A 22,247-nucleotide genomic window follows, 5' to 3' on the forward strand; every position below is an offset into this window, starting at 1 on the left:
AGTGAGAGGCAATGTCCCCAAAGGGAAGAAAGTCCAACAATTGACAGTTGTTAAAAAAAAAAAACAGCAGTCCCATTTGGGAGATCTTCCACTTTTCTTCTATTTCTGGGGACACCTTTAAACTTTTACATTTCCATTCACCTTATATTCCAGTGACAATGATCACCAGTACTGAAATCAGAGTGAATCTCCTAAATGGAAAAACAAAGAGCAAGAAGAGGAATGCAGAAATTGTAAGTCTTCCCCATTCTACCCACACTTATATATTTTAGCCATATACTACTTTGACCACTTTCCGCCAGGCCTATAGCAGAATGACGGCCCAGAAATGGTTCAATTACCCTGACTGGGCATCATATGACGTCCATCAGGATAACAATCCAGCACACGCCCGCAGGGGGCACGCAGTGCAGCGATTGGTTGTGTGGTGTGTCAGTCTGACACACACCTACTCTGATCTAGGTAAAGAACCTCTGACAGAGGTGCTTTACCACATGATCAGCTGTGTCCAATCACAGCTGATCACAGTGTAAACAGGAGAAGCTGTGTATCGGCTTTTCCTCTATTGCGTCTGACAGTCAAGAGTAGAGGAGAGCCGATCAGCTGCTCTCCTGACAGTACAGCCCCCCCCTCCGAGGATGACCACCCAGGACCACCAGTGATGCCCACCAATAATGCCCACCAGGTATGCCTACCCATGACCACCAGGGATGCCAATTAGTGCCCATCAATGATGCCAATCAGTGCCCATCAGTAATGCCTGCCAGTGCCGCTTCATCAGTGAAGCCTATCAGTGCCACACATCAGTGCCCATCAGTGTCGCCTATCAGTGCCACCCATAAGTACCCATCAGTGCAGCCTTTCTGTGCCCATCAGTGCCCATCAGTGCCGCCTATCAATGCCCATTAGTTCTGCATATCAGTGCCACCTCATCAGTGCCCATCAGTGCCGCCTTGTCAGTGCAGCCCCATCAGTGAAGGAGAAAACTTACTTATTTTCAAAATTTTATAACAGAAACAAAGAAAAACTTATTTTTTTCAAAATTTTCTGTCTATTTTTATTTGTTTAGCAAAAAATAAAACCCCCCGTGGTGATTAAATATTACCAAAGAAAGCTCTATTTGTGGGAACAAAATTCTAAAAATGATAAAAATGTTATTTGGATACAGTGTTGCATGACCGCGCAATTGTCATTTAAAAAGCGACAGCTCTCAAAGCTGAACATTGGCTTGGGCAGGAAGGGGGGAAAGTGCCCAGTATTGAAGTGGTTAAACACACCATAAATAACTTACCTTAAACCTTGCTGTGAAAAGATCCATTTTGGTAACAAGATCTTTTTTCTCATAAAGTCCCTGCAGAGCTATAAGACTTTTCAAGCGTACATCTGGAATCTAAAAGTAACCATTAAAATAAAAATTAAGAGAGGGAATATCTTATGAAAGACAGCAGAAATAAACACAAATCCTTCATGTGACATAGAAACCAGAATAATTGTACATGAAAAAGCTATAGCCCCATACAGTAAAACCTTGGATTGTGAGCATAATTTGTTCCGGAAACATGCTTGTAATCCAAAGCACTTGTATATCAAAGCAAATTTCCCCATAAGAAATAATGGAAATGCAGATGATTCAATCCACGACCATTTATTCATAAGTCCTTCAGTTTATAGTCTATATAAAAAGATTGTAGCAATGTGATAAGTTGCCTAACCATAAAATGTCCATCCACAAATGGAAGCCTCCACAAGGGGATTAGAAGCAAAATCCAGCAGGAGCTACAGAGTATAAAAGAGAAGAGAGGCGCCTCTAAGTGTAGTAATATGGTTACATTTAATAAAGGTAAAACATTTAGCAACTCACATGATTGATGGTTAAAAGAGGCACATCTAAAGTATGCAGGGAACCGGGGTAAAGATGTCCACATAGACCATCTCCCGCACCGCTGGCTCTCACCAATGTCAGTCTGCGATCGTGAGCGGGAAGACTACCCTGCAGCAGAGCGATCTGAAAGTGTGGCGTGAACCGCTCGTGGAGCACAGAGTGGAAGGAATGACTTTGATTTTGGTGAGGAGGATGGTCTAGGTCAGGGATCCTCAAACTATGGCCGTCCAGTTGTTCAGGAACTACAATTCCCATCATGCCTAGTCATGTCAGTGAATGTCAGTGTGTTACAATGCCTCATGGGATGTGTAGTTCTACAACAGCTGGAGGGCCATAGTTTGAGGATCCCTGGTCTAGGTGGACAGCTTTACCCCGGATGCCTGCATACTTAGGCCTCGTACACACGGCCGAGGAACTCGACGTGCCAAACACATCGAGCTCCTCGGCCAGTTCAGCCCTGAAGCCGCCGAGGAGCTCGGCGGGGCGAGAGCTCCCATAGAACAACGAGGAAATAGAGAACATGTTCTCTATTTCCTCGTCGAGCTCCTCGTCGGCTTCCTCGGCCGAAAGTGTACACACGACCAGTTTCCTCGGCAGAATTCAGCCAGAAACTCGGTCGAAAGCTGAATTCTGCCGAGGAAACTGGTCGTGTGTACGGGGCCGAAGATGTGCCTCTTTTATTCATCAACCATGTGAGTTGCTAAATGTTGTACCTTCATTAAATGTAACCGTATTACTACACTTAGAGGCGCCTCTCTTCTCTTTTATACTCAGTTGTGACATGACGCTACTCTTATATAAAGAAATCGCTTGAATATCAAGTCAAAATGTATTAAAACATTTTGCTTATTTTGCAAAACGCTCTCAAACCAAGTTACTCTCAAACCAAGGTTTTACTGTATTTGCTTCCTATGTAACAGGAGCAGCATGTTATCCATCTCTGGTGTAATGCAAAAAATAATATAAAAATCCATCATAAAATCTACAGTATGTATACTCATTGCTGCCACCATTACTGACTTTAACCACTGTCGTCCGGCAAACATTAATGAGCACACACTAATGCCTAAGGCCTTGATTCAGCAGGCTGCAATGGTGCAAATGTAGCACTTAAAGCTGAGTATTCAGCATACAGCTAAATATACGAAATATACATATAGGCGCAATTTTACCTTCCAAAGGCTTTGGGGCAGATCCACATACATCTGCGCCGGGTGCAGCGTATGTAAGATACGCTACGCCGCTGTAACTTACTTGGCTTTGGTTTGAATCCTCAACTAATTTGCGCCGTAAAAAAAGCGACGGGCAGACGTACGTTCGTGGATCGCCGTAAATAGCTCATTTGCATACTCAACGCGGATTACGACGGGAACGCCACTTAGCGGCCGCCGAAAAATTGCATCTTAGATCCGACGGCTTACGAAGACGTACGCCTGTCGGATCTAGCCGAGATGCCGTCGTATCTTGTTTTGAAGATACAAAGCAAAGATACAACGCGGGAATTTGGAAATTACGCCGGCGTATCAATAGATACGCCGGCGTAATTTCTTTGTGGATCTACCCCTTTGTGTGTATGTCCATCTACGCCTGAGATTTACACAGCTCTGCCAAACTGCACAGCCCTGTTTGGAAGGGTAGAAGACCTATTTTTTCTCTGCTGCAGTTAAGTAACACTCACAGGCCTCCTCCCCAACACCCTGCCTGTGACTGAACAGTGAAAGGAGAAGCAGACAATGCTGAATTCATTTCTCTATCACTCTGTGTTCTCCTCCTATTAGCTTGCTTCTTTTTAGCACAATTTTACTGACACATAACCGATTGTCTCTTTGTGCTACTTCTACCACTCCCTGTCTGAAATAATTCCTGGAATTCTGCTTTAATATATCATTACATGCGCTTAAGTGCAAGCAGTGTCAGTACCTGAATTTGTCCTGGTATCAGTCCACTGCAGTCCCTGTATAACACAGCTGGACTGTGAGATGAAAAAGCAGCAGATGGGGCCTATCAGTTTATGATGTTGGTTTGTCTATGCTTTTAGGATGACAAAGCAGAGCAAGACAGGGATAAGCCCATCACTGTGCTGCTCTCCATTTACTATCCAATCACAGGCTGGGATGGGTGCAGGATAACCTGTGATCACAGGAAATGCTGATGCTAATCAAGCTAAGGACATCTCATGGCAGAAAAGTGCTGTGGGGAAATATTTGGATTAAAGTGGTTAAAAAATTTCAGACATGAAATATGAACAAAACATATTTCTCTATATTATGTACTTTTCTCTATTAACCCTCCTGGTGGTAACCCCGAGCGTGACTCGGGGTGGATTTTTTCTGCTGCGATCGGTATCCCCGAGTCACGCTCGGGGTAGCTATGCAGAGCCTGCAGCGTGCGCTGGCTTACCTTGTCCTGGATCCAGCGATGTCACCGCTACTACTACTACTCTGAGTCAGTCAGATCAGTCAGTCAGTGTCAGCGGTGGAGTAGGGCGCTTCGGACCTTCCGCATACGAGCCTGCTTCCACCCAGACCTGGCAGTCAGAGGCTAGGCAGCTGCTAGGCTAGACGCTCCATGAAACAAGCTCCCTGGAACCTGGAACCAGCATCTCGCTCTCCACGAGGACTCCTCTCTTCCGCAGGTAAGACCCTGCCTCTCAGGGCCTGACATCCTGGGGATCCACTGACGGCCGTCCTTATCAGGGCAGCCGTCACACAGACCCCACACTGCGGCTTTCCATACTTCCTCTCGCCGGCATCTATCGCCCGCACGGCCACCCACTTTGTGGTAGTCCCAAATCACCCCCCCTGGGTGTATTTCCGGCGTTTCTGGGTGTTCTTTCACCCTCGCGCCGGCCTGCTCCTTCTCGCGGCCGCCGCACCTTAGGAAAGTCCGCGGCTTCAGCCGCGGCCTACCGGCGCGCCGCTCTTTTTCTCCTTACACTTAATTCCTAAGCACAGTTTGCTCTGGTTATTCACCCCCACACCCCCAGAGGCCCCCTGTTCAGCAACTTTATCGGTAAATAGCATTTTTACCAAGCTGACAGCCCCCCCCCCCCAGCCCGGGTCCTGTGCTTTGCCTGGCAGCCATTATTTTGGTACACCCAGCAGCAGTGACACCCAGCTTCCCCCCCCCCCTTTTTTTCCCCTCCACAAGCCGTTAGTCTTTTGATCCAGGGTTTTGAGCCGATCGCCTTTAGGGATCAGGAAGGAATTTTTTCCCTGCCGCAGCACATTGGCCAGCTTGCCCAGGGTTTTTTGCCTTCCTCTGGACCAAAACAAAAAAAACAAAAATAAAATCCCATTTTCCCTTGAGCTAGGATTCTCGAATCCTCTCTCACCCTACGCCCGCACCCCAGCCCTTGGTGACTGGCAACAATGGTTAAGTTGCGTTACTCTGCAGAAACCATTTGGGGTCTGAGACAATTCGCTACTACATTGCCCGCCGCCACCACAATAGCCTTAAAATCAGATCAACTTTTGAGGTTCGATCACCGATCGATCATCAAATATTTCAATCATTCAACACAGCTCAAGCACATATCATGTGCTTTGCTTAACACTAGATCAGCAGTTAAACACCGATCAGAAATCCATGATTTCTTACTACAATACGATCTAGACTGCCTCTTTATTACGGAAAGTTGGCTGTCGGACGATTGCAACACCATTCTCGGAGAACTGGTGCCAGCAAACTATCGCATCTTAACGGAAAATAGAATAGGGCAAAGGGGAGGAGGACTGGCGGTGATTCATAAGTCGCATATTGCAATCACTAAACCGGTCCTTCAAAATCCTCTTCCTTTCATGGAAACCCTTACGCTTCAACTTCAAGCTCATTCTCAGGAGACCGTTCATATTCTCCTCTGCTATAGGCCCCCTGGGCCCAAATCGCAGTTGATTTCAGCATTAACGGAGTTCATTTCCACCTACACCCTTAGCGGTAATCATCTTTTGCTGCTCGGGGATTTCAATTTGTGGGCTAACTCCTCACAGGATCCCATCGCGGAGGCCTGCATCAACCACCTGGAAGGATTTGGACTTCAACAACTTATACGCGGACCAACGCATGCTTCAGGTCACACACTCGACCTAATTTTCAGACAAAATCTGAAAATTAATATTGTGGGAAATGAACCTTTGCCATGGACAGACCACCATGCAATCAGCTTCATAATCCCCAGAACTCCATTAGTCATGAAAGTACCCAAGCCGGTGACAATACACTGGGCTAGATCTCAGAGGAAGCTCCACTCGGAACTCTTCAGATCTACCCTGGGAAACCGAATTGGGGCTATTCCTCCTCAGCTAGCAGCCTCAGATACTTTGGATGCCATCAATGCAGCTCTGCTACAGTCAGCCGACTTAGCAGCACCAAAGCGCAAACTTCGCAGCCGGGAAAAAAAGTCCAGCTGGTTCAATAACCAACTGTCGCTATTGAAGCAAGAGCGCAGAAGGGCGGAAGCCTCCTGGAAAAGAAGTCCGTCAGAAGACCACCTCAACATCTACAAAGCAGTAACTACGCGCTATCACAAGGAAATTTTCAAAGCCAAAAAACTTCACTTCTCCAGGGTGATTAACAGCGCACTAAATCGCCCTCGCGAACTCTTCAGGGTGGTCACCCAGACCATGAATCCGGGATGTCTAGAAGTCCCCACTTCAGACACCCAAGAGTTCTGCAATGAACTATCGGATTTCTTCATCGACAAAATTGAGAAAATTCGGGTAAGTATTCGGCAAAACAATACTCCACTCAGCCCCGTCTTCAATCAAAACAACGACCGAACGCCTCTACAATCAACTAAGTTCACTTTGGAACCCATCTCCATCGATACAACAAAAAAATTCATTGGTCTGCTGCGCGACAGCACAGCACCGAATGACATCATTCCCACCAAGCTACTGAAGGAATGTGCCGACATCCTGGCGCCTCCGATCACGCAGCTTATAAATCAGTCATTTAAGGAAGGCATAGTGCCTTCCCTGCTGAAAGAGGGCACAATCCTGCCGATCTTGAAAAAACCTAATTTGGATCCTATGGACCCAACTCACCGCCGTCCCATAACAGGTCTAAATGCTCTGTCCAAGATAATGGAGAAAGTGGTGGTAAATCAGCTGCAACAGCATCTGGACACCCACAACCTACTCGATCCATTTCAATCCGGGTTCCGTCCCGGACACGGGACAGAAACGGCCTTACTGAAAATATGGGACGATGCGCTCGAGGCCGCAGACGAAGGAGAATCATCTCTCCTGGTTCTGCTGGACCTAAGCGCTGCTTTTGACACAGTAGACCATGGATTGCTACTGAGACGACTAACAGAAGTCGCCGGAGTCTCAGAAGATGCCTTACCATGGTTCTCCTCTTTTCTAGGAAACCGATCACAAACAGTGAAACTGGGATCCTTCACGTCAGAAAAACGCACGGTGACATGTGGGGTCCCCCAAGGATCCCCCTTATCACCAGTGCTGTTTAATATCTATCTTCGTCCTCTCTTTGATATTATCAGTAGCCATGAACTACTTTATCACTCTTATGCAGACGACACGCAGTTGTATTTTCGCATCTGCCACAAAAAGGATCATCATCTAAGATTAGAGAATTGTCTCTCTTCAATAGAAAACTGGATGACTAAGAGTTATCTCAAACTCAATAGTGCTAAAACAGAACTCTTTATCTTCGATGCCAGTCGGAAGAAACCACCGACAACAAACTGGACACCATCTCCCATCCTGGGACAAATCATCGCCCTTAGCTCCAAAGTCAAAAGTTTGGGAGTCACGTTTGACACCTTCATGACAATGGACGCACAAATAGGGTCAGTAGTCAGCGGGGCGGACCATTTGATGCGCCTACTACGCAGACTGATTCCATTTATTCCCAAAGAAGACGTAGCAGTCGTGGTGGGTTCTATCGTGAATTCCAGACTGGACTATGCAAATGCCCTTTACCTCGGGCTACCCAAGTACCAAATCGCTCGTCTCCAAGTCGTACAGAATACGGCCGCTAGACTGGTGACTGGGAAAAAATCTTGGGAATCAATCTCACCTTCACTGAGATCCCTTCACTGGCTGCCAGTGAAAGACAGAATTGCATTCAAAGCACTCTGCCTGACACATAAGTGCATCCATGGGAAGGCTCCTAGATATCTATGCGACAAGATCAAACCGCACAATTGCAGCCGCATTCTTCGTTCCACCGACCAAAATCTGGTCAAGGTTCCTATAACCAAATACAAGTCCAAAGGAGAAAGAAGGTTTGCTTTCCAGGGCCCCAGGCTTTGGAATGCTTTACCAACCAGCATTCGGTTGGAGCAAAACCACCAGTCTTTCAGAGGGCAGATCAAAACCCTGCTTTTCTGAAAGGCATGAGACACAAACAAACAAGCGCCCAGAGGCGATTCAGTTCGCATGTGCCGCGCTATATAAGTTTTTTCATTCATTCATTCACCGCGCTGTGTGAGCGAGCGGGACCTCGTTCGATTCACACAGCGTCCTCCTGTGCCGCCAATCTCCGTTCCCTGCGACGTTACGACACACGGGAGCGGAGATCGGCGCCAAATTCAAAAACGTAAACAAACATCTTACATACAGTATACTGTAATCTTATAGATCTTATAGTGTCCTACATGTACTTTTATATAATAAAAACCTTTTTTTCTGCCTGCAAACTGTAGATTGTCCATAGCAACCAAAAGTGTCCCTTTATGTCAAAAATGGTTTTAGATCAGCTAGAAAACAGCGATAATAAATTATAATCACTTGCAGAATTGTGCGATAGCGATTTGTGGGGAAATTCGTCATAAAAAAAAAATAATAATGACAGCGACAATTCTTCAACTGAGCAAATTTCAGTGATTTTGAGTTGATTACATTATTGAATAATTTTTATTAGAATTATATTATTATTTGTTATAATTATTTATGATTATTTATTATATTATAATTTATCATTTTGTTTTTAAAAAAATTTCATACCCGGGATGCCTATTAGACTCTGGTTTGGTCAGATTTAAGTGAGTTATTCCTAAGAATTGCAGGCCTACAATATAAAACGCCAAATTTCCTTGCAAATAATTGTACCGCTTTTGGTACGTAATTCCAGACAGAATCATACCGCCAGGGAGGTTAAGAATACTAAGTATCGTTTCTGTCTGCTGCTTTGTTCCTCTGCTATCAGCATGAGCCTCTCCTGACACCAAGAGAAAAAAAGGTGACAGGGGAGGGATCTCCAGTAGATTGACAGCCTCAGCTCTGTTCCTGTGTTCTGTGTGGAGGGGGGTGTGGTTCTTCCCTCCAATCAGATGTCAGAGCTCTCCTCATTGAGCTCTGCAGAGTGTAACTTCAGCTCTCAGTCCCCCCTTTTCTGCACTCTCAAACAAGCTTTAAAAATTCAGCACTTTGAACAAATGCAGAGAACATATGGCAGCAGATAAACAGGTACAACTTGCGTAGGAGGATTTGTTTTATCTCTGTGTATCACCTGAGGCCAGTCACTGGGTATATGTGAGGGTTTACAACCATTTTAAGGTGAAAATTGCAGCAAAAGCTGGTCTAATTTTTTGACCTTTGACTTTTAATGAGCGATTTATATTTATTGTGTTATTTTAGAACAGAGTTCTGATTAAAGTGTTACTGCAGCTTAAAGATTTAGGGAATAATTTTACTCAAACATTGTAGAAGCTGGATTTCTTAAAAAAATCTATTGGCCCACAACATTCGAACAGATCTGCCTAGACGGGCGGCCACTTTCTAAACTCCCTTTCTCACTTTTATGCTCTTTTATTAGACAGTACAACAAGTAAAATATGTGAAAAGAAACCAGTGCAACAGATATCAGGTCAGCATAATGAACACACAGAGTGTGGAACAGTGTCAGTAAGCAGTAAGTCCAAGCTTCTGACGGTGCAAATAAAAATAAAAATAATAAAAATAAGATAAAAGTCTAAGGTGAAAATTGATTGATAGGGGTATGCTCTCAGGGCTGCCATCAGGGGGGGAACAGAGACCATGTTCCAATTCTAGAGGAAGACAACAAGGGAAGAGGCGCCTCTGGGTGCAATAGTTTTAACACAATTTATTAAAAGCACAGATAATAGCCACTCACATTTAGGTGGTGTATAGCAGGCATGTAAAAAATCCCGAAGAGCTTGACAAAGGAGTGCGGCAGTCGTGTCATACGCTGCCTGTACACTCGGAAACGCGTTGCATCCGCGGTGACGTCATCACTCCTCGCCTGCCAGTCCATCTGCGCTTCGAGCCTCATCTGAGATCCCTCCACCCCTCCATGCAACTTATCATTGATTTCCAATAAATGTAAACTGCTTACACCTGGCTGCTTCATTCAAAGTCCCAACTCTTATGCCGCGTACACACGATTATTTTTCGGCTTGTAAAAAAATACGTTTTCAGCCTCTAGAAAAAACAAAGTTTTTTTCAACTTCATCATTAAAACGATGTTGCCCACACACAATCGTTAAAAAAAAATGCTCTAGCAAAGCGCGGTGACGTACAACACGTACGACAGCACTATAAAGGAGAAGTTCCATGCAGATGACGCCACCCTTTGGGCTGCTTTTGCTGATTTTGTGTTAGTAAAAGACGATTTGCGCTTTTCTGTCTGTTACAGCGTGATGAATGTGCTTACTCCATTATGAACGGTAGTTTTACCAGAACGAGCGCTCCCGTCTCATAACTTGCTTCTGAGCATGCGCGGGTTTTTAACGTTGTTTTAGCCCACACACGGTCATTTTTTACAACCACAAAAAACGACATTGTTTAAAACGTTGTTAAAAAATGCAGAATGTTCGAATTTTTTTTGTCGTTTTTCAGAACCCGAAAAATGATGTGAAGCCCACACACGATCATTTTAAATAAAAAAAAAATTAAATGTTGTTTTTTACATGCCGAAAAATGATCGTGTGTACGCGGCATTAGTCCTCCTGTTTGTTTCAATTAGATAGGGATGGAGGCAATTGACCTTACCCAGTCACCGCCTCATTTAAAGTTTCAACTTTTTTTTTTTCTTCTAGCTTCTTTGACCTTATCAATGGCATCATCCGCCAGGGATAATGTTCCTTTCATCTGACCTTTTCCTCCTCCTTTCTTTTTTTCTCCTTTGGTTTTCCCTCCCCAAGTTCTTCTTTTTTTTACCTATTACTCCTTTCTCTTACTCTTTCTGTAATATAACTGTTGTAAGGATTACTTTTCTGCATGTAAACTACATGAAACTTTTATTGCTAAACGCCAACAGCCTATGGACCTCATGAGCAATTCCTGCACGGGCCATTTCCACCCCACTTTTTAATGTGTATGTTTTCTGTTGCTAGTTGTGTTGTATGTTGCCTATTTGGTCATTTCTATTATGTGTTGCACTGTTGAATTCCCTGAACTAAAAATAAAAAATAATCCTCTGAAAAAAGGTGTGGCCACTCAAGTGTACCCTAGTATGAAAGCGTTGTTTGTATGTGTTGCGACCTGCTAGAATTCACTGAAAATGTTATATAAGGTCTAGCAATACCCATCAGCTTAATACTTTTCATCCTTACCTTATCATACAGCATCCACCCAATATACTTCAAGTAGCTATCATTCAGATAGGTTGGAGGGTACATTTTCATCCATATTCCCAGCTCTTCTATGCACATAGCCCTAACATCTGGAACCACGTCTCTAAATTAACAATAAAACTTTCAGTTTATAATTTATTGCTTTTGTTTTTTTTTACTTTAAATCAGAAACTCAATAGCATAAATACCAAGTTGCCATGACAACAGCATAAACCAAAAAGTCAGAGATGAATTTCATTTATATCAATTCTTTCATAATATTTTTATTGAATAAAGACAAAATCACAAAACAGTGAACAGATGCTGGGGCCAGTGGCAGAAAGTAAATTGAAAATGATAACAAATATATCACAGATAAGTAGGCCTCATATGTGGTATAGACAGAAACTACAAATAAAAAGGAAAGGTAACATGGCGAAGATCTCCTGGTACCCTCATAGTCTGTAGGAACATGACAAACCATGGTACTCTCTATAATCAAAGCCTAGAAAGTACTCCAAACAAATTATATTTTACAAACCATCCAACAACAAATATACCATACCCGAGATTGACCTATATTTGTATATAAAAACAGATACAATCCCAGGGTCTTGTCACGGACTTAAAGATAAGAGTTTGTATTTGAGAATAAAAAGGCAGAAGAGGGGGGGGGGCTATCCCTTAAGCTTCCTGATGTACAGGAGGGCTTTGCCAAAACTTGGAGGCCAAAGCCATACCATAAAAAGAAGGAGTGGAAAAAAATGACTCCAAAAGTATTGTGCTAGGGAGCTATTAACAGACTCCGCACACTGGCCTTCAGTGGTAAATGGCCAAAAATAAGAAATAAAGAGAAAATAGAGGAAGAAGGAAAAAGAGAGGAAGAAGGTCGAAAGTAAGAGTAGAAAGTCAAAGAAAAGGGGAATCATGGAGAAGAAAGTAAGCCCAGCCCAAGGGATCCAAGGCCAGCACCGGCATTTCCTATGAGTCCAAAAAGCGAGAAGGCGGGCTCATCGCCGCAAACTGGTCCAACCAGGGTTTCCAAATCTTACTAAATTTCTCCCTAGTGTCCGCGAGTATCGCCGTAAGTTGCTCGTTCATCAACGTACCATCCACCCGTCGCTTCACCTACTCAAAAAAGGTTTATGTGTTTTCCACACATTCGCAATGATTTGTTTAGTTCCCATAAAAAGCGTGTTGCCAAGGCGCGTTCTTGTTTCGTTAATTCGAAGATGGACTTATGAAGTAGAGCTTCCCACGGGTCCTTACGTACATTAGAATGAAAGAGCGTATTGACCGAAGCGTACACACGAATCCACAGCCTTTTAATTTTGGGACATGTTCACCATATGTGCTTCATTTTGCCCAGATCAGAACAGCCCCTAAAACACGACGCTGGACAGGTAGGAAGGTATTTTGCCATTTTCACTAGGGTGTAGTACCATATAGACATGACTTTGAACAAATTCTCTAGGGCTATGATATTGCAAGAAGAATAAAAGAGGAGCCAGTCCTCAGGGGATTAAAGGGCACCAAAATCTGCCTCCCATCATGCGCAGCAGGAGGGTGCTAAAGTGTTAGAGACTCTCAAGAGTGAAGAGTAAAGTAAAGTGCAGTTGACGATCAGGAACTGCCGTAATTTCTAACCAGGGGGTCTAGAAAATTGCATTTATATCAATTCTGATTGAGTGCGAGGGCGATACATTAGGTTCAAATCAAGTAAAAAACAATAATTTTTTGGGCTTCTAGAATATTTTCATTTTATTATAACTGCTACATACAATATATTATAATTATATGGACACACAATGCCAGAAATAAAGACTAAAGTGCACTAGCATATGTTTCAGCATCAGTGCATTAGCAGTGTGACTGAACACAGTAACGGTTCATTGGTGTAGGAGATGCAAGTAACCAGCACAGCATGTCACTATTGACCACAGCTTAATTTAGTTTGTTTTTAGACTTTTTTCACTTTAACACAACAAAAAAAGAACAAAAACAGAAATAGTGTTAACTATACATTTAATACAATTCAAGTTTCCTCAAATGCTGTGGCTGATTACTGTTCAACTAAGAACATCATCCTATGAAAACAGCGAGCAACCACTTTCTTTTCCTAGACCATGGCAAAACAGTTCCCTAATTGTAGCCTCGTTCACACCATGTGCAGAGACGTCAGTTTTTCTGCACACCTTCTGCAAGGGCACAAAAAAAACAATTGTTCTCTATGTGCCAAGTTCGCACCACAACACTGGTATCACTTGCAGATTTTTTCTGCCCAGAAATCTGCAACATGTATGCAGTTTTCTTTGTAGAAAAAAAATGATGTGACATCAACACTGTCGTGTGGACAGGGCATATAACGGACGCGCATGAAAACTGATGTCAGCATGCATACAAACTCACTGAAACGTGCATGAAAACTGATGTTAACTGATACCTCTGCAAGTACAATCTGCATGGTTTTCCGATCAGTTTTCATGCACTTATGGTGTGAAGGAGCCCTTACTGTTCCATATCCAGCATAAATATGTTTGAAAAATGTTTGTAAAAATATGTGCTGCTCATTTACCGATAACGTTGCAAAACAGTTCCTTTAAATAATGCATCCATCATGTCTTCAACTTCTTGATGCTTTTGTTGCAGCTAAGAAAAAGGGAACAAAACAATTAGAAGAGAAAATGAATAGAAAGGGGAGAAAGAGGAATGGAAATGTTCCTCCAAGATGAAAATACACAGCAATACAGAAATACAGAAAGCAAATATAATGTGAAAGTAAGAGAACTCGTGCTCTACTCTGTGTTTGAAAGCAACGTGAAATCAAAAATACAAATAATAAATATAAAGGATGGTGATGCTCGAAATGACTTTGACGCATGCGCGATAGCTTCCACGGCAAAGGTAGGGTGAAGCAAGATGGCGGCGACGGCATCGAATGTGACGAGCGCATGCTCGTCATACGCAATGACGTCACTGCGTTCTTTCCTTTCAAGAGAACCGCAGTTCTTTTGAAACGAAAGTCTGTACACTCCGGCGGCAAGAGTTTCTTGCCAAGAATCTCGTCAGGGAAAACAACGGGTTTTTCCTGACGAGATTCTCGGTCGTGTGTACGAGGCTTTACTATCTTTTGACGAACTTAGAACTAAGCATGATATCCCTTGTACTGCCTTCTTTGGTTACCTTCAAATTAGGCATTACGCCCTTACTGTCACTCCTAGCCTTCAGTTCTCCTTACCCTCCCCATTTCACTCATTTGCCTGGATTAAACACTGGACTGCGTGAGCAACACTGCATCACTGGACTTTGAACTATTTTAGCAATGTCACTTAGAACTGTGCCTTTTTTGACGCATTTTTGCACTGAACTTTTATTTACCTTGCATTTATTAATTTTAAAGTCACCTTTTGTATATTTACTTGGCATTTTCACATATGCTGCATATTCCTCACTTAATTGCTTAATAATACATCCTCATGGTGACCACTTATGAGAATTATTTTTCATATTTTTTTATATTATTCTGCCTGCTTATTCATATTATAGTATGTGAGCACCTGATTATATATTTTATATCGATTTAGCGCCTTTCCATATATTGTGATTATAATACAGAAATACAGTATGCCAATAATAACTGAGCACAGAATTAGGTCACATGGTAGCCAACCTTCTTCCTTTTCTTGTCCAGTTGTTCAAGTGTTGGGTTGGTCCTTTTCAATGAAACTCGTTTCTTCTCCACCATGTACAGCCTCTCAGAATTATCTTTACTAATATCCAGATTTAGAATAACTTTTATCAGAGCAGTCAGCAACTTAACAGCTGAATTAAATTAGAAAAAATTAAACAAAATCACAACAAGCAGTAAAATATTTAACCTGAATAAAAAAAATAACCTCAATAATAAAAAAACAAAATACATGAAAAAGAAAACAGTATACATTATCTAGTTAAAAAAGGGAAACATACTAAGCGTACCTTGAGGAAAACAGACAGGAAAGAAGAGGCAAAAATGTAAACTAGCAATATATACTGTATATCTCCAGATAGGAAGCCACACACTTATAACCATAAGGATCATAAGGCCACACCTAATGTTTTTTTTCCATCTCTCTGATGGGTTTGTTTTGTTCTTTCAGCCTAATGATGGCTTGCTTCACTGATAGTGACAGCTCTTTGGATCTCATACTGAGAGTTGACAGCAACAGATTCCAAATGCAAATAGCACACTTGAAATTAACTCTGGACCTTTTATCTGCTCCTTGTGAATGGGATAATGAGGGAATAACACACACCTGGCCACGGAACAGCTGAGCAGCCAATTGTCCCATTACTTTTGGTCACTTAAAAAGTGGGAGGCACATATACAAACTGTTGCAATTCCTACACCGTTCACCTGATTTGGATGTAAATACCCTCAAATTAAAGCTGAAAGTCTGCAGTTAAAGCACATCTTGTTTGTTTCATTTAAAATCCATTGTGGTGGTGTATACAGCCAAAAAGACTAGAATTGTGTTGATGTCCCAATATTTATGGACCAGACTGTATATGTATGGGAGCCGGTCGGGAAGTGGTTAAACAATACCAATTTCTTGGTTTCTTCAAGCTACACAACTAACGCTAGCTGTTTGACAAGCCTTAGAGGCTGAGAAAGCTGTGCAGTGAGCACCCACCTGACAGTGTGCTGGTGTGCCGGAATGCTCTAACACAGGAATCTGTCAGTCCAAGGAGTAGTGATATGATGGTGTTGAACAAATAACCATCATATAACACACTGTATTGACACTGTTGGACCAAAACTGATGTGAATTCACAGAAGTTTGATCGAAATTTCTTCCAGTAAGATCCATGTCTGATCAAAGGATAATCTTCATTGTCCTGTAATAGAGATGAAATTACATGATATTTTCTATCACATCTAAATACTGCATTAAGAGAAGCAACAGGCAAAAAAAAAATATATATATATATATATAATGGTCTAGGGTCAGTTTTATTTTATTTAGGCTTCTAAGTTTTAACCAAATGTTTACATACACAATCTTTGTTTTATAAGTAAACATTTGATACAGCACAGATGATTCCTAAAGCGTTTGAATTAATCAAAGACAGCGCAGCAGAAGTAGCTCCCTTTCAGACACAACCTCCTCTCACGTAAACTTTATACTATTGACTTTTGAGGGAAGAGCTGGTGACATATTGGCTCATACATTACTTTGTGTCCATTTTACCTTGATTCATAAATGTCTGTTAACAACCGTTTATTTTTTTTAGCAGTTGGAAGGTGGAAACAGCAAAAAAAGGAGTCTAGAGTTCCACCAGTTGGCTCGATAAATTACTAAATATTATTAAATTCAATTGTCTGATTAAAATTTTTGTTTTATAATAAAACGTTAATTTTTTTTTGTCACTGACAAAAATAAATACATTTATAAAGCCAATATAAATTCTTTTGATGGGGAAACAGAGCAAGAAACTTTAGATTTTAGCAAAGTCTTTTTTCAGGATCCAGGGTGCCTTGGTGGGGCCTGCTGCAGGATACAGGGTGCCTTGGAGGGGCCTGCTGTGGGATGCAGGGTGCCTTAGCGGGGGCCTGCTGCAGGATACAGGGTGCCTTGGCGGGGCCTGCTGCAGGATACAGGGTGCCTTGGCAGGGGCCTGCTGCAGGATACAGGGTGCCTTGGCAGGGGCCTGCTGCAGGATACAGAGTGCCTTGGCAGGGTCTGCTGCAGGATACAGGGTGCCTTGGCGGGGCCTGCTGCAGGATACAGGGTGCCTTGGTAGGGCCTGCTGCAGGATACAGGGTGCCTTGGCGGGGCCTGCTGCAGGATAAAGGGTGCCTTGGCGGGGCCTGCTGCAGGATACAGGGTCCCTTGGCAGGGGCCTGCTGCAGGATACAGGGTGCCTTGGCAGGGGCCTGCTGCAGGATACAGGGTGCCTTGGCGGGGCCTGTAGCTTACGCATGTATTTGCAAATGTGTGCAACTAAACCCCTGTTTTTAACATACTGTTAGACGGATTAATTTGGTTGGTCGCAGGCTGGTTTGTAAGTTGAGCTTGGAAATTTTTTGGTTTTATTTGACAAGCATTTGTCCTTCCAGTGCTCCTTGCTGTGAAGACCAGTTATAGGTGGGGGCAGTGACCTTTTTTTGTCTTGTTTTGTCTTTTTTTAGAAACATAATTTACTTTTTAACAGTACTGTAAACTGTCATGTTTCTGACTTTGTCAAGTACTGTGGCAGTGTATGTATACACAGTACACAAGTCTGAGTACTCAATATTATTAATAGATACTACTTAATAAAGCGGAGCTCCACCCTAAATGATTGCACATGCGCCGTAGGGAATCGGGCAGTGAAGCTGGAACGCTTCACTTCCTGGTTCCCTCACCGAGGATGGCGGTGGGGGCAGCAGATAGACGAGCGATTGCTCGTCTTCTGCTGCAGACGTTGCTGGACTCCTGGACAGGTAAGTGTCCATATATTAAAAGTCAGCAGCTGCAGTATTTGTAGCTGCTGGCTTTTAATATTCTTTTAACGGCGGAGCTCCGCTTTAATACATTTAACAATGCACACAATGATTTACCATATTTACAGGCCAGGTGATGGTTAAAATCCAAGGGAATGCCATGAACTTCTTAAACTGCAAACCTGTTTCCTGTAAAAGCAAGACAAAGATTCAAAGATTTGGAGCCTGAAAGATTATCAGTTCTTAGACAACAATAAAGGTGACTAAAAGTTAGTTTACAATTTAGGCTGGGTCTACACCTATGCAAATTGGATGTGGCTTACACTGCATCCAATTTGCATGACATTTTAAAATACATTTATTTGAATGAGGCTGGTTCACATATCTGCGGTGCATTTGCAATGTGCATTGCCCAAAAAACGTGTGCGTTTTCTAGGCAGTGCGGTCCGGCTCAGGTGCGAATTCAGGCCCATTATCTTCTATGGGCACGTATCTGATTCGCAGATGTGTTCCGTTGTGAGCAGGATAAAATTTGACCTGATCCTGATGTAAACCTGACCTGATCCTGATCAAAAACTGAAGTGAAACGCTGAACAACTGATTTTTCTCTTTGCAGGGAAAACGGAGCTGGAATTCGCACTGGACTGGTGTACACCCAGTCTTAAACTCATTGCATAGCATCTGATAACAGTATAGCATACGCTTATTATCTGTTTACTTGTACTATTGTATGGTAGTTTTTCATGTTTTTGGTTCTTTACTTACCGACCTCATTGTAATGGCCGTTGGTATTACAAGTTAAGCATTACAAGTTAAACCTCAATTCTAATGTAATTTTTCACTATTTTCACTGCCATCTTCTTCCCCCTAATTAGAACCCCCAAACATTATATATATTTTTTATCCTAACACTTTAGAGAATAAAATGGCGATCGTTGCAATACTTTCTGTCACGCCGTACTTGCGCAGCGGTCTTACAAGCGCACTTTTTTGGGAAAAAATTACACTTTTTTTTATAAAAAAATAAGACAACAGTAAAGTTATCCCCATTTTTTTTAATATTATGAAAGATAATGTTATGCCAAGTAAATTGATACCCTACATGTCACGCTTCAAAATTACGTCCGCTCGTGGAATGGCGACAAACTTTTACCCTTTAAAATCTCCATAGGCGACGTTTAAAAATTCTACAGGTTGCATGTTTTGAGTTACAGAGGAGGTCTAGGGCTAGAATTATTGCTCTCGCTCTACCAATCGCGGCGATACCTCACATGTGTGGTTTGAACACCGTTTACATATGCAGGCGCTGCTCACGTATGTGTTCGCTTCTGCGCGCAAGCTCGTCGTGACGGGGCGCGTTTTCTGGCTCCTAACTTTTTTAGCTGGCTCCTAGATTCCAAGCAAATTTGTCAACCCCTGGGGTCCCCAATTTACGAACATCCGAGTTGCGAACGACTCGTATTTACAAACGGGGTGTTAGTGAGGAGCTCCAAGAATCCTGCACTCTATCCTTAGCCATCCGTGCACATAAATGCTGAAAAACAACCTAATTACCTGCCTGCCTGTTCCTCTCCATACCCTCCTGTGTCCTGTGCCTGTTTTGCAGCGATCCTGCACACCCGCGGCCGCTGCCATCTTCCTGGCCTGTGCCTTGCTAGAGTGAGCCGTTCCTGTCCTGGCTGCGAGTTAAGGGGCCCCCCTCGTCATCCTGCCTGGTCCGGTCTAGTGCGGCCTAGTGAAGCCTGAAGACCACCGATCTTTCCTGCGCCGCTGTTCCAACTTACAAATAAATTCGACTTGAGAACAAACCTACAGTCCCTATCTTGTTTGTAACCCGGGGACCCCCTGTATTATCCTTCCTAATAACTGCCAAATGGACTCAAGTGTATACAGAGTCTTCTGTATTCAGTCAGCTCAGACCTGACCCATGGGTATAACCCACACTCACTGTTTGGTACTACTAAGCAAGAAGCATGTGTTATAATGAAATAAGGCTGCCCCAATGTACCATGTACACTATAAACTATGAAGAGAAAAAAATATTTAAAACATTCACTAATAAGATTATTCACATTAGCCTGTTTAGAAAAAAAGAATGTAAATACCAGCCGTAACTTATGCTACTTAGGGTTGGACAGGTACTTGCACTCAGCTGGGCATGCTACTGCCCTTTACATAACATTAATCAGGAGAGGCTATTGATTGGCTACTCATGCTCCACGTACTGTGCTAGAGAACAGTGGGAATGTGCACGTGTGACATCCCTAGAAGTGTCTCAATTCTCCCCAGGACTTTAAACAGGAGTGGTAAAGGTAAGTAAGACCATCAGTGGGTATCTTCTATACTGCTAGGGGGGGTATTGTTATTATAGGTTGTGTTTTAGATAGATAGATATTGAATACAGTATCATAAACTATAATAAAACATTTTAATTTATATTAAAAAGATTAACATACAAGAAAAGTATGACAATACTACCTCATCAAACTCCTCAGTGAGTTTCTGCATAATTTCTCTGTTATTTGGATTTTGAAACAGTTCTGCTGTGACCACTCCTAGGGAGACATAAAAAAGATTAAATATAATCTTTACCTAATTTGGTAAAATGTAACGTACAAAAACAAAATTTTAATAAGCTAATGTACCTTGGCATCCTGAACACTGAATATAGAAGTTAATAAGGTCAAGTAAAGCTGCATCCCTATCCTCTTGATAGGCTTCAATCCAATCATCTACAACAGACTGCGAGGAAACAAACCATTATCATGACCATGTCCAGTTTTATAAAGATATGAATGTAGGAGAAAACACACACAGTTACTACCTACAGCACCACATGATGTTTGTAAAATAAGTCCTTAACTAAATGGATCAAGAAACCTAACCTCGGATAATATAAAATTGTTCTGAATGTCAATTAAACAAATACATGTACAGTAAAACCTTGGTTTGCAAGCATAATTCGTCCCAGAAACATGCTTGTAATCCAAAGCACTTGTATATCAAAGCGTTTTTTTTACAGGGTATAAAAGAGAAGAGAGGCACCTCTTAAGCCTCGTACACACGACAGAGTTTCTCGACAAAAACCAGCAAGAAACTTGCTGGGAGAATTTTTTTTGCCGAGGAAACCGGTCGTGTGTACATTTTCGTCGAGGAAACTGTCGAGTAACTGGACGAGCCAAAAAGAGAGCATGTTCTCTATTTCCTTGACGGGAATGGAGAAAATTGGCTAACAAGGAACTCGACGAGGAAAACAATGTGTTTCGCCCGTCGAGTTTCTCGGTCGTGTGTACGAGGCTTTAGTGTAGCAATAAGTTGCTAAATGTTGTACCTTCATTAAATGTAACCATATTGCTACACTTAGAGGCTCCTCTTTTTTTATACTCAGTTGTGACATGGCGCTACTCTTATATCAAGACATCGCTTGTAAATCAAGGCAAAATGTATTAAAACATTTTGCTTGTCTTGCAAAACGCTCTCAAACCAAGTTACTCTCAAACCAAGGTTTTACTGTAAAGATATTGCAAAGAAAGCTTGCATATTTTCCTAAACAGACTCAGGTATAGATTGGAAATTGTTACCTTGTCTAATGTATGTGCTGAGAAAACCAGCATGTTGCTATTGCTAACTTCCTTCTCAAAGTCCTGCTTAGATTCTAGAAAACTCCTGTTACTTCAAATATAATATGGCTAAGGTGCCCCCCCCCCCCTTATCTAGGACTGAAGATACTCTCTAAGGTGGTTTTTGTATTAAAACTACACCAACATGTAAACACAGGCAATTTATCAAGATTGGTGTGTAGAAGTGTAGAAGCTTCTTGCCTTCGCTGCTAAAAAATATAAATTGCAATAATCCTAATTAAAGTATAGAATGTGATTTTCACCAGCATTCACTGGTGGGGAATCAATTGCTCTCATTAAAAACACATGCACCCGGAAGATTCCCGGCAGAAAATATTTGTTGAAATTCAATTTCACTGCTTTATAAATATTGGGGCAGATCCACAAAGAGAGTACGCCGGCGTATCTATTGATACGCCAGCGTACTTTCAAATTTCCCACGTCGTATCTTTGTTTTGAATCCTCAAAACAAGATACGACGGCATCTGGGTTAGATCCGACAGGCGTACTTCTTCGGATCTAAGATGCAATTCTTCGGCGTCCGCTGGGTGGCGTTCCCGTCGTAATCTGCGTCGAGTATGCAAATTAGCTATTTCCGACGATTCACGAACGTACGAGCGGCCGTCGCATTTTTACGTTGTCTCTAGTCGGCTTTTTCCGGCGTATAGTTAAACCTGCTATTTGGTGGCGTACGCAATGTTAAGAATGGCCGTCATTCCAGCGTATAATTTAAAAAAA

At 42.4% G+C, this 22,247-nt stretch overlaps 1 protein-coding gene across 10 annotated transcripts in view; it reads right to left on the minus strand.

The window, feature by feature from the left end:
* The window catches only part of LOC120926401 (cohesin subunit SA-2-like), a 112,352-nt gene that overhangs the window by 70,083 nt on the left and 20,022 nt on the right, over positions 1–22,247 (minus strand). For all 10 annotated transcript variants that reach the window (XM_040336281.1, XM_040336280.1, XM_040336282.1 and 7 more), the window contains 8 exons: positions 20,535–20,631; positions 20,368–20,444; positions 18,007–18,078; positions 16,097–16,301; positions 15,094–15,245; positions 13,999–14,072; positions 11,424–11,547; positions 1,292–1,390 (listed from right to left, as the gene is read on the minus strand). In XM_040336281.1, coding sequence (XP_040192215.1) covers positions 1,292–1,390; positions 11,424–11,547; positions 13,999–14,072; positions 15,094–15,245; positions 16,097–16,301; positions 18,007–18,078; positions 20,368–20,444; positions 20,535–20,631 — 900 coding nt within the window. The remainder of the gene's footprint in view (positions 1–1,291; positions 1,391–11,423; positions 11,548–13,998; positions 14,073–15,093; positions 15,246–16,096; positions 16,302–18,006; positions 18,079–20,367; positions 20,445–20,534; positions 20,632–22,247) is intronic.

This window comes from Rana temporaria, chromosome 2 (assembly GCF_905171775.1).
Source record: "Rana temporaria chromosome 2, aRanTem1.1, whole genome shotgun sequence".
In the NCBI taxonomy this organism is placed as follows: domain Eukaryota; kingdom Metazoa; phylum Chordata; class Amphibia; order Anura; family Ranidae; genus Rana; species Rana temporaria.